The following is a 14,035-nucleotide window of genomic DNA, read 5'->3' on the forward strand; positions in this document are numbered from 1 at the left end:
TTAACAAGTTGATCATCTTGTAATAAAGATCTAATCGAGGAAAAACACTTTATTGTTGTATTTTCATTGCATTTTTAATTTATAAAAAGTGAAATATGAGAAATTTGAATATAAAAATATTAATGATTAATCGATAGTCGATCGTTGATTCTTCCAACGATCGACTAAGAAAATTTAATCGAATGCCCATCCCTAACTATCAATAATGAAAAAAATCACATCATTTACGATAATTTCAGAATTGTGTGACACTTAAGATGGTGGTTGTTGTAATCATAAAGATCCTATACTTATTGATCTAGCTGTGTATGCTTCGTCTACTGTGTGAAGAACGTGAACGTAGTGTTACACTGAGGTTGATATTTTAGCAATAAAGAAATTTTCATGTCGTGTCAAAAAGTTGTTGGTCAATATATAGCTGTATTCTGTACGTTTGACTCGTGTATGATAATTTTCTTCCAAATACGATAATTTTGAGCTTTTGGTACGGTACTTGGACATTTGCAATCTGGCAACACTGGCAGAGCTTCAAGAGCAAATTCTCCGGATTACCAACAACAAAACAGGACAATCTCACACAGTAAATTGTCAGAAACTGTAGGTGTTCAGTTCGACCTGGAGTTGGACAATGATGCCAAGAGAATATATGCTGCATGGAAATAATACAACAGGTATAGTTTAGTTTAATTACGGTTATAACTTATGTTGTCACCTTGCTTTCACCTTGCAGTTGTCACCTCCGTCCGAATGATGGCCAAAACTTTTCTAATAAGTTTTATTTATTATTTAAAAACACTGCAAGAGCTAAATAAATAACAGTACAAGAAGTGCGCATTAAAGTCTTATCCATAAACTCTCTCTCCATTTCATTATGGACTCTCTCTCCAACACACCACGAATAACACAAAACCACTCGTTACAACTAACAGTAAACAAATATATACAGACGCTATGCATTTATTTTTCAAGATGGTTCCTGTCTGTATACACGAAGTGAACTGTCTATAAAGTATCTTCTTATTAAACGATCTGTACACTTACAAAGTTCTCAATGCTGCATTTTGCATGTATGAATCCTCGTGTTACTGTGTTAGTGTTGGTCTATTTTGAGCCTTATTAGTGGTATTAACTGGCGATTTCTTTTTACTTAGTAAATGCCCCCATTACTTGCATTATACGCTAAACAGTTTTTAGAGATAAAACTCTTTACATTCGATTATCATGAAAACAAATCTCAGAGAACGGTTGACTAGGTACCAATGTTTTATTAGACCAAAGATTCATTTTGTGCTGGAGTCCTCCTTTAAAGTACCCCTTTAGTCAATTATTGTATCCCTTTAAACTCATCTTTGATCACCACAATAACATATTTAAGCGTTTTTTTTTTCCCTTGAAACGTATAATTGCTTAAATAAAACTCTACACGGTTCTAGTCCGCCTCCTCTCACTCACACCAGCTTAGAGATCCACTTGTTGATGATCATATGTTGATGTGATTGGTTACAAGGTGGTTTGTGACGTCAGAAACACCAGCAATTTCAAACTACGTTTTTGAGACTGGTTCGTTTTGGTTCACTGCAGTTTTAAGTAGAAAATACTCAGCAATGGTGGTGACTTGTGAATTTGCACATGGTGTGTCTTAAAGCACGGTAAAAATATCACACAGACATAAAAACAACATTAAAAACTTGATTTTCACCATAGGGGGACTTTAATAAATGAGATAATTTGACTTTTCTATGAGAAGGCAAGAAAAACGTATGAAAAGATAAAACATATATTTTCATTTAAAATATGTATACACCTTGTGTAAGGAAAATATGTTATCACTTTTTACTTTTTAGAGTTTTTTTAAATTGAACATTTTCTTGAAAATTGTATATTTTATTTTTCTAAACCACATGAACCATGCAAAAGGTACATTTATAAGAACTTGCCACATGTTTTAAACCAGACTAAAGTTTTTTTCTTTTCTTTTTTAATGGCCACTTTTATATATATTGACTCAAAAATGGTTCCCATGCAGACCTCCCACTGGAAATAACTCTGAATGGTCCATAGCATTATTTCTCCTGGTCCGCTTACAGTATTCCAAGTTGTAGTGTACTTCAAAAGGTTTTATTCCACCTCAGAGTGCTCAGGACAGGTCATCTCATTTCCTAACAGTGCCTATAATGGATTGTTTGGGCTTCTGGCCAGAGAGTTGCGTGCTAGGTATTTCCTCATGTTTTGGTTTCATCCCAAAGAGGTCACCCTCCCTGAGCACGGCCCTCCGCTCAAAGTGTGAGTGCCTTCTCCCTGAGACAGCTGCAATCAAATAAACAGATCAAGGGTTTATTTTACAACACGCATATATGCTTTCCTCCCATCCTATTCAGGCAGGGAATTGAGAGGCCAGCTGTATTAAATGTGTCTCTTCTGGTTTATTTCAGTACAACAACAAAAAATTTGTTCTAGATTGGGATTTGTTCTTAGTGCGATGTTCAAGTTTAGCTCTGTGGTTTGTTTATTGCAGGTGCTTTCAAGCATTATAAAAAATCCTTTGGGTTTGGATCAGCAGGAAGCCTTTATAGAAATGCCAGTGCTAAACGGCCACTAGGGGGTGGTAAGGGAGCTATTTGTTTATGAGCTTACCCCCATGAGAAGAATCTTTCAACGTGTTTCTCATCAAACGTTCAGTCATATCTCAAGAATGCTCTGATTGCTTTGACCTTTAGTGGTCCGCTACATATGGAACAGTGTTTACTTCTTAACTGAGAATGTGCAAACACAAAAGGTTTTGTATTATACTTTTTGTGCACCTGCAGATTCAGGGTTTGCTATAAGAATTCTTGATTTCATAATTTCTTCTGTCTTTGACCTCAAAGGGAGTTGTTATCATGTTGGTTTGCTTTGGGAACCAGTTTGTACATTGCAGATGTACATCAAGTGCCTCCCAATACAGTGCCATAGTTAAATTAATATTGACATAAATAGATGAGTTGTTCATGGTTTTACCAGATAAGGGCATTCATCTTTATCCTGAATTCTTGTACTTTTACATGCTCTGAATTGGATGGAGAATGTACTTCTCGGCCATTAATGAATGTGTACGTTATGAACTCATTCTAGGACAATTTTACATCCCCCATCTTGACATTGTTCTTTGTGACCTGTGTTCCTTGACCTATGACATACTAACTTTCTTGTCACTTATAGTACTTACAGTTCAAGTTCATGGACTTTGAATCTGGTGGCCTTTCAGCATCTGGTTATTATCCACCTACTGAATCATGAATACTGAGAATTTGGATATTCTCTTTAATTGACTTTCTGTTGTTGTTGTTTTTTTTGCATACTGTATAATTGCAAAGTATGCATATTCAGATGTAGGGCATGTCCTATTTTTACTTGCTTCTACTAACTGAAAAATTAATTTGCTGCAAAATAGCATAGATTTGAATTGGCCTTTGATGTCTACAACAAAATCTGAATCTGAGACATGATTTATTTCTATAGTATTTTACTCTGAATAGTTATTGTATTTTTACTAGAGGGTTCCTTCTATTCTATTTTTCATCATTGACATTTCTAAAAAGCACATGGGTCAATGACCTATAAGAGTGTCTATGATAAGTTAAAGAAAAAAATGTTTTTTTTTTTTTTAATCTGGTAAAAAAAAAAAAAAAAAACATGTTCCAAATGCTTAGAAATGTACTCTTTGTATTTTTATGTTGGTGTCATTTTTTATGTTTTTTCAAAGTAAAATGTTTTTATAATATGATGAATTATTCATTCCTACATCTCTATCAAAATTACAACTCAAAGACTCATATTATCTGACCGAATGGCCTTGACACAGTTATTATACAGTCTGCACAATATCATTTCCTTTTTATTTTTTATTTATTTATTTATTTATTTATTTAATTTTTTTTGCATGTTTCTCGTGTTGGTTGGACTGCATGACCTTGTTGGTCACACTATGTTTCACTTTGATTTTGATGCACTTTTTTATATTAAAAACATTGAAGCAGGTTTGTCAAAATATCTAATTTCATTTAATTTCATATATATATATATATATATATATATATATATATATATATATATATATATGTATATATTATAACAAGCTTCTAAAGGTTTGCTTTGCAAGCAATCCATTCATCTAAAATTAAGCCTTTTTTATTTCATTATAATATCAGGGCCATTGTATCACCCTGTCATTAGTTATTTTACACACTTAATTCTATAATAACGAATGATGCATTTTAATTCACAAACTTTATTTATTTTGTAATACAATAATAGGTTTTGCACCTGTATGTCTGCATGCTGATTGTTATGATGCTGGAGTCAAGTGATCTGAGTGCATTGTCACCTATTTTTCCAGGGCATGCATTATTAAGCAAATCATGGAAAGGTTCTACTCAAACAAAGCCCTGTCATGCAACACCTTTTTCATTGATTAGTGTTGATGTGTGTTAGGTCACGTCCCCAGTTTAATGTTGTCAGAGACCAAAAAAACAACTACAACAACAACAACATCTGAAAGAAAGAGATAAAGTGTCTCTATCCGTTTCTTCTGATTTGACAGTCTCCTGCTTCCTATCACACCACTCGCTTGTTCGCATGTTCCTATTGGTTTGTTCATTAGTGACATTGCCGGCTACCCAATCCACTGTGTAAATTATTAAGTGCATTCTCCCATCAGAGTTTATTGTTTATTGTCTGTTGGGCCATGGCCAGTTGTTAGGATGGTGTTGATTGAGTCAAGACATCTCTGGGTTTGGTGTTCACACCGTGTGTCACTGTCTAGTGACACTGAGTGATCAGGTGCTGCCTGCTAGGATATTAACCACAATTAAGAGGACCGTACTTTGTAAGTAACTCTTGTGCTTTTCGTGCATGTTGTTTGTTTATGGAGATAATGCAAGGTTGCTATCTGGTTCTTGTACATTGCGTAATTATTTGTTAATTCCAGATGTATCATCGCATGAATTGCTGTATTTACTTTTACACTTGGTTTGTCTCTAAACGTTTGTAATGATGAAATAGCTTTTTGCTTCAAAACAGATATTCCTTTTAATTGTTTTCACTTGATATGATCTAAATATGCTCATAATTCTGTTAAAAAAATTCACAGCATGACTGATGAAGATTTTTACATGTTGTAGTCTGTCTTTAATTTATGTTATTTATCACTGAACAATTTTAATTTTTTTTTATTTCGTTGGTTGAAGAATCTGTGGATGGTTATTATTCACTAGTTATGGCAATTCTTAGGGAAACTATATTACAATTCTGGCTGATACTTTCCTGGCTAATAAATGTGCCGACTACTTTGTCTAAATATGAAGAGTTCAGATGCAAAAGCCTCTAAATGCCATTTGAAATTTTCTTTTTTAATGATGATTTTTATGAAACTTGTATATTTAAGTTCAGTAATTTCACTTAAATGGCAATGATAATTACCTATTAATTGTTATTTAAGTGAAATTTCTGAACTTAAATATACAAGTTTGCTAAAAATTATCATTAAAGAAGATCATCTGAACTCTTCATATATTGAAAAATTAAACATTTAAGAATTAAAGCGTCACAACAATTTAATGTACATGTTGTAAAATGTATATTCATTTTGAGATTTGCCCAAGATTTCATTTAAAAGTATCATTTAAATTATTAGTGATTTTAAAGATAAACTCTTAAGTTAACATTAAATGATAGCAAATATAACCTAAATATAAAAAAAGGCAAATGTGCATCCACAATTCAAATTAAATTATCAACCAGCGTCCCCTTGGAATTATAAGGCTCTATCTTATATTTTTGTCAATTTAGTTATTCACATATTCTTATTCTGTGACAATTTATTTACATTATGTGATGTGTTTTGTACATTTAGGGTCCCTGTTATTTTTATGTTTGAAAGAAACTTGTTCCCATACACATTTTCCTATATGGAATGCAAAAAACTTTGAAGCTCAATATCTCAAAACTGTTCAGAACGCAGATAGAACCTTATAATTCCAAGGGGACGTAATATAATATAATTAAAACAATAAACCTCTCTAATATCAATCTGCAACCAATATACAAATACATTGTATACGCTGTATTTACAGTATGCTTGATTGAATGTTAGCTTTTCTTCATATCAGTTTAACAGTTTACCTGATATTGCTTGGTTACCTGTAACACAATTCTATGTAAAACAGTATGCCATCTTCAGTTCATTCATCATCCTTTCTCCATTTTATCATGAACTTTACAGCACAGAGGATTTTACCGCTGTAGACACTTTGGACGGTTTTCACTCAGTCCTATAAATTCAAGATCTGTCAAACATGTTCATCAGATGTTTTAACTGAAGGTGTAAATGTGATTTAACATAGAATGTATTGTGTCAACACAAGTGTGTGGTCTTGAATTCCTTTAGCAAGCAGAGGGTTTAACCTTACCAATCCTTTTTACACAAACTATTTAGGCCTACATGGTTTTACCATTTCTGGTTCTTTTCTTTCATTCCCACCATAATTTAATTTCATGTATTAGAAGAGAACATTGAGAAATACTTCATGGTTCCCATTTGTTTCAGCTCTTATCTTTGAGTATTCCCCCTGAGTAACTGTCCAAAGCAACCAGTGAAAAAGAAAGTCTTCAAATTGTTTTACACTGGATTTCCACCATATGACTACCATATGGGATTTATGGATTTGGTACTTTTGCTGTAGTCTCTCTCACTTCATCGGCGCTCATGTGGCCTATAAGGCAGAGAAGAGGATGCGGGGACCGTGTTTTTACAGCATCCACTGCCTAAGCCAGCTGATGGAAACCAAATGTGCCATGGTGTCCACTGGCTTTGATTAAACCTTCACGCAGAGACAGATGCATCCTGATCATGAGCGAGGAACTGAACTGCTGCTCAAAGGTCACGAAGGAAAGAGATTCCACTTCGCTAATGTAGTTTTGCCCCATATACCCACTTTACCCCTCCCAAAGTTTATCTATTTATGAATTGCACAACTTCTGGGAAATGTATTCCTGCCTTTGCCCAAGCCATGTCACAGCACATTTCGTGCTGTTTGGACATCAAAGTGCCGTGCAAGAGGAAATTGGGAGGACCACCTTGCAGAGACAAAGCAAAATAGCATGCTGCGGCATATCAGTGTTCCCTTTGATGCTCTGTGCGTGTGTGTGTTTTACAGAGAGCCCTTTGAGAGCCACATTTGATATGCATTCTGCATGGAGTCCATTAGGATATTACAGTTTCATCAGCGGTGATCTAAATGTTTCCATATACTCTGCATTTTCCCTCTGGTAAAGTGGGATCTAGATGTTGGGCTCAGGTACAACTATTTTGCCCCCTAGCTAGGGCCCCTCTTACTGTAATGCTCACATATCGCTACGCGGACCACAACACTGCACAAAAGACAGACCACAAATAGCTGTTTCTCATGTGTATGATTGGGATATTCTGCTGTGCGATGTATCGAATGGCAATAATTGGGCTTTTATTCCATTTCCCTTACAGGTCTACGTGAAATAATTTGCTTTGATGGCACACTACCTGAATCAGTAAATATTGTATGATGATAAAAGTATCGTAATGTGTTACAGCTCTGTTCAACTGCACAGCCCCTGGAAGAGAGCTGTCCTATAGAGGAAGAGCTTAGAGAGAAACCAGCTGTGTCCCGGCAACTTAGCTCTGATTATTACAGACAGATTACTAGTCCACACAAAAACATGGACAGTCTTAAGGTGAGTCTTGGACGTTTTTGAAAAATAACATGATACGAATGATAAAGCATGCCATTAGTTCTGTTCTAAAATTCAGTGAGCTGTTTCTCTGCTTATTTCCTATATAATATAGGTAGCTGCCTTCCAAGGCAGCGTTTTAACTGCATAACAGCTCTTAAATTACTCATTTCAAATGCTATACTTTGAAACAGCTCCATGCGCCACACAAAAAGGAAAAACATATCTGTCAATAGATTTCAATACAGTTTAACATACAGTAGCATGTTGCTAAGCTAACTGCACAATACTGTAATAAGTAGGGGGGGGGTTGACTGCGATTTCACTTTTTTCATTTTAAATAGTGTGTAATGTTGCTGTTGGTGCATGAACAGTATCTGCAAAGTTGCAGTGCTGAAAGTTCAGTGTAAGCAGAGATATCGTCTTTTAAAAAACAGGAAGTATATTGCCTACAAAAACGACTCGATTGGGACTACAGATGGGTTATGGTACGTCACTAACCCATACATTTGCATCAACCCTCCCTCCGGAATATGCAGGAAAGGGCATGCGCATATTTCTGCAGCACGTCGAGTGTGTTGTGTTCATCTAGCTGTCTGTGTCAGGTCCTCTGTGTTCGGGCTTCCCCACGGACGTACATGTACTTCGTCAACAATGGATACAATTTATGTTTGATTATGTTCCTGAAAATGACGATCGTAATTTAGCTCTCTGTGCTGCGCATTTTACGGAAGACAGCTTCCAGAATCTCCACAAATTCAATCCTGGATTCAACAAGAAACTGTTACTAAAACATGAAGCAGTTCCAACTTTAAAACAAGAGGCAGCAGTTGTTGGGCCACAACCTGTAAGTAGGCTAAGACTTCATCATATTAAATGTATTTGCATGTATAATTCCAGACGTAGCCTTGTGTTTTAGTTTTTTCAAATGCCAGCGCTGGCTTTGTAGCCACTTGGCTACTAGTTATGCTATTTTGTGTCTACGACAAACGCGTACAAACATTATGGACCTGAATTTTGTATAGGGACTAATGTTGTTTAAATGTATTTTTCATGTGTTTTATGACGTTATTTTCGATTTGATCAAGAACGTAAACTTGCCAGCTCTGTTTGAGTATAACATAGTAGCCAGTCAGTTGCTATTGTTGTCAGTCAGATGCTATTGTGTAAAACAAACGTGTATAAAGTTAAAAATTTAGCAAACTATCATTCAGAAACGTTTAGTAAGAGCCGTGTGTGGTGAGGTTCTGTGTACTCTCTTCATCGCCGCTTCCTCGGTCTGATTATGCCTCAAATTGATACTGCAGTTCGACACATATTTACATCTGGACCGGAGCTCATGAGATTCATGTTTCGCTCGTAAAGGTAATGGGCGTTAACCTTCCGGACAACGTGAGCGACAGTTTAGCCAATAACAACACACCGGGCCTGCGTGTTTCTGAGGGAGTGGGTTCATAGAATCAGTAAGAGTAAGTCAACCGCTCGTTCGAGGACAGAGGAGAGCGCGGCTGACAATAAAGGTGAAGTTTATAAAAAATAAGACTTTTAAAAAAAGAAAAACCACGAATACATGTTATATTGCACCCCATAAACACAATCATGCAAAGAAAAAAAGCAGTTAACCCCCCTTTAAACTGTACGGTGCACAGAAATATTGTAACTTTAATAAAATCAAAAACTTGTTTTTGATACATTTTGGTACTGAATGTATTGATGGATACTTTGGGCTTTAGAATGCAACTTAAACTCCCTCAATGAGCTGCTCACTAGACTTTATAACAGGGCAATTATTTCCATGTTATTTTGAATTATATCAAAAAAGTGTGTTTTAAAGCATTAGTTTCTGACTGTAGTAAGTGTTGACATTCAATTGAGTGTCTTTCCATTTAATTTTTACCCCACCAGCACCCTGAGACAGAAGATTCTCCTCAAGCCCGTTACCCCGCTCCACCTCTTTCACCTCCTCCACCCCCTTCCACCACTACCTCCCCGATCAGATCACCTCCATCTTCTATCCCACATGGGAACGCTTTACACAACGTCCACATGGCTACTACCGGTGAGAAAGCCCTAAGGGGGCTGTTTAATACCCCTAGTGCTGCTCGGCAAGTTTATGTTCTGTAATCCTGAGAGAATTTTGTGGACACTGCTGTCACCATTGACTCATCCTTCCTTAACATCACTTGATGACTTAATTCCAGTTCAATGAGTAATGGTAATCAGCCTATGTGAATATGATCAGAACATAACTGGAAACAGATGAGAGTAACAAATGGTGTTCTTGTTCTGATTGTCATTGCAGTGGTGAAGAACCTTAGCTCCACTACGCCTGCAAGTAAGCCAGTACCAGAGAAAGGGAAACTGCTAATGGGAGAAATGAAACTGGGAGATGTGAAATCTATCGCCAGCTTTAAAAAATCTGTATTGACTACAGATTTGACATTTTCAGTTAGTAAATTTACCATACAGTTTATCATAATAACTAAGTCTAAAGGCTAACTACACTGCAAAGACAGACGCAGACCAATGGTGACAGTCACCAGATTAGAGCACTTCTCACTTCTCAGATGATGCAAGACAGAAAAACGCTGATCAGCATGTTCAGTCGGCAAAAACAAGCTCCGACAAACGCTAACAGACTCTGACAGGGGTGACACACTGATCTGACAAAACCCAACAAAATGTCTGTTGCCGTCTGTCTGTGCAGTGTAAATTGGTCTTAAAGCTGTGTTTACACTAGCATAATACTGTTGTCAGTCCTTTGAATTCTAAATAGAGTTACATGACCTATCCTATCCATAACTCTGAAGTCACATGATGTCACGTTTCCAGATCCAAAGGCTCCTCGAGATCCAAAAAAGCAAACCACAACCAATGCTAATACACACTGACAGTGTGCTGTAGTACTCCCAAAAAAATCACGATCCTAACCCTTATCTCCATATGGAAATTTCAGATGGCCAGACAGTGATTCATCTCTGAATCTTTTAAATATTAGTTTTTTGGGGATTCCGTGACCCCCGAAGATTGAGTTTTTAAAAGTTTAGCTTAAAGGTGTGATATAAATGAAATTGAAGAGTGCTTATGCAATGCACGTAGGCTAGTATTGTAAACCTTACTCCCCTGGCTTCAAATGGCGCTACTGACGGATGCTAGCGGCTGTGGTATTTAGCGTCCTTGATAGCTTGCCTGCTCCCACGCCGGACAACCCGGTTTGAATCCCGCTCAAATGCTGCACTATATACTCTAAGCAAGATTGGCCACATGAACTTGAGATTCGTTTGGATTCCTTCATTAGGACATCATGGAAGTCCCAAAGTCAGCATTTTATATTGATGCTAAAGCCCTCTAAGTGTTCATTGTGAACAGAACACAAACGGCGCTTTTCCATTACCAGTACCAGCTTTACTCGCCTCGGCTTGCTTTGGCTCGGCTCGACTCAGCTCGCTTTTCGCTCCGTTTTCCATTGCAGACAGTACTGACACAAAAAGTACCCGGTCGTCATAGCGACGCCTTTCATTCCTCGTTACCCCATCAACCTCTTGCTTGATCCTCTCTTCGGCAACCAAACAAAGGAAAGTCTGCACCTCCTTGTTTGACCACGGCGTATTCTTGCGAGTTGCGTTAATTATAGGAGTTTATTAACTATCTCTGGCCAAACTATTTAAACATGGCGGGGTTATTCTGGATACTCCATCTGGCGCGTGTAATGATGACGCAGTGAATGGTGACGATTCTGTCTGACCAATCAGCAGTCGGCATTGTTTTCACGTGACAATTTAGTATCGCCTTAGCTCGCCTTAGCTCGTTTAGAACCTCGCCGGAGGTGGTACAAAAAAAAGTACCTGAATGCAGCTACAGGTACAACTTTTACACAGTGGAAAACCTAACAAAGGCGAGGCGAGCCGAGCCGAGCCGAGTCGAGTCGAGCTGGTACTGTGTAGTGGAAAAGCGCCATAAGAGGGTTGTCTTGGTAAATACAGTTGTCAGTGACGGTTGACCAGTTTATTTATTGACTTGAACTTTTATGAAATGTACTGAATCACTTTTTCATATATGTAGAGGAAAACCGCATACGAAAAAGAACCAAGTTTATTAAATTCATCGTTTCATATTAGCCAAGCATGATAGTGTTGTTTTTGTTTTTTATGTACTTGACAGCTTAAGGGCACCAGTACTTGCCAATACATTATTGTCTTGCCTTTTCTTTTTTAGAATAAAATGGTTGTGTTACCGACGGAGGAGGCTAATTTGTCTGATATTGATTACCTGGTACCCATGCACGATGAGAAGGGCAGACCCATAGCAGAATGGAAGAGACAGGTTATGGTACGACAGCTACAGGCCAGATTATTTGACCAGGAAACCCAGAGGATGAAGGTGAGATACAAATAGTGCATTAAATTTGTGACTGCAACTTTCTCCAGGTTGGATTTTGACTGGATGTATTGTATCTTATTAAACAGGAGAATGGTAGTAGATATTCAAAGATGGATAGTTGGAGGTTCTCCCAAGCTCACAATGCCATCCTGGGTCCATTTGGAGAACTTCTAACAGAAGAGGACCTCATTTATCTAGAGAAGCAAATTAAGAGTGTCTCGATGCATAAGAACTGCGAGGGCTATGAAATGGAGCTTGCTCATCTGGCCGAAGAACTTCGAAACATTCTCCCTGCACCGATAGTCAACATCACAGTCAACACCCAGTACAAAAACTCTACACCGACTCCCTTACCCGTTTGGTGCAACCGTATTTCGGGAATTGTGAAGAGTATGTCACTGCTTATGACCAACCTAACAGACCAGCCCTATTGCAAAATGCCAAACACAGAGCTTGTGAGTGTCTTCTCTCAGGCTTCAGAGAGGCAAGCCTCCACCAGAGGCAGGAGGGAGAAGATAGAAAACGAGATTCACCAGTTTGGGGTGTCTGTGAGGAACCTGAAGTCCAACTTTGAGAATCAGAATGAATCCTCATTGGAGGATTCAGGGAGAACAGAATCATTGGGTGAACAAGAGAAAGAGCTAGTGAAGAGTGGTTTGGATGAGGTCTCTCAAAAACAGGAACAAAGACCAGAGATTGACCAGAGTGATGATTTAGAGATCGACTATGTAATCAGCGATGCCATGGAAAGTACAACCCTGCGAAAGGAACGTATTGTGGTATTGTTCCTGGGTCACTGGAAGAAGTCAGCTTATACTGTAACCGTGAGAAATGCTCAGAGGAAGCAAAGCGTTGATTCGCTGGAGATATCTATGAAACCAAAGTGTGAACGTAAAGCTAGCTTGGATATCTCTCAGAAGAGGACCATGGAGAATGGCAAACTGGGGCACTTTTTCAAGCAGAGAAGTGGCATCAATAAGATGATTGGGAACTGGAGAAGCATGATCTCATTTGTACCGTCGCGGCAGATCCGAAGACTTAACCGGCAGCAGGCAATTTACTCACCTGAGCAGTTCCTCCCCCGTGTGGATGGATCTCCCGTTGACTACGACACGCTGACACTCGACCTCTTCATGCTCGGCTACTTTCACATACTGGAATTGGATTTGCCATCAGATGAGAGGAAAATGAGACACCTGTTGTGCTTTGAAGTGTTCGACCATGTGGGGCGTTTTACCTGGGAAACTGTCCGGGATTTTCATAAGGCTGTAATTCAGGACATTGAAGCTGGAAACCGGGAATGGAAGGATGGATTTGAGGACATTAAGGTGAAGTTCTTTGGTGATGGATCAGGCCAACCAGAGCTTGACCACTTAGAGCAGACAACGGTAGACAAGAGACCTGTGCCTAAAGTCATTGTACAGACGCCCACCCCGGATGAGGGTGATGTCCTGAAAAATAATGCAGATATTAGTTGTCTGACTAATGATGAAATTTGCAAATATATTGACCGTAGTTTTGCTTTCTGGAAAGAAAAAGAGGCTGAGATATTTGATTTTGAGGAATGACAATAAGCCGTTTGGGGGAGGGTGGAATGTACATGGATATCTTATATAATCTTTAACTATTATTATTATATATTTTTTTTTTTGATTTGAGTTAGAATTGGTACCAATATGTATATAGTTGTGACGGTAAAGGCATGTTATTGCCATTTGCTGGAAGACTGCCATAAGCGTAAGTGTTTGCTATTCTGTTCTGATTTTTTCTCAGAATTTTGTGATTTTAAAAGAAATATTTAAATGATTTCAGTTGAGTTTTTTTACACCTTAAAATCTGACATTTAGAGACTTACAGCTGACTGGTGTGCTTTATTTTGCACCAATATTGGAGGCTGCTTACTCTAATTATT

The 14,035-nt window shown here is 37.7% G+C and overlaps 1 protein-coding gene across 1 annotated transcript in view; it reads left to right on the forward strand.

The window, feature by feature from the left end:
• espnla (espin like a) overlaps nt 1-13,913 on the forward strand; it is a 34,015-nt gene extending 20,102 nt beyond the window's left edge. Inside the window, exons 6-10 of the mRNA XM_039691608.2 lie at nt 7,606-7,746; nt 9,649-9,802; nt 10,046-10,191; nt 11,959-12,123; nt 12,210-13,913. Coding sequence (XP_039547542.2) covers nt 7,606-7,746; nt 9,649-9,802; nt 10,046-10,191; nt 11,959-12,123; nt 12,210-13,691 — 2,088 coding nt within the window. The 3' untranslated portion in view covers nt 13,692-13,913. The remainder of the gene's footprint in view (nt 1-7,605; nt 7,747-9,648; nt 9,803-10,045; nt 10,192-11,958; nt 12,124-12,209) is intronic.
• The last annotated feature ends 122 nt before the right edge of the window (nt 13,914-14,035 follow it).

Source organism: Pimephales promelas, chromosome 8 (genome assembly GCF_988280905.1).
Source record: "Pimephales promelas chromosome 8, fPimPro1.hap1.1, whole genome shotgun sequence".
NCBI classification, from domain to species: Eukaryota; Metazoa; Chordata; class Actinopteri; order Cypriniformes; family Leuciscidae; genus Pimephales; species Pimephales promelas.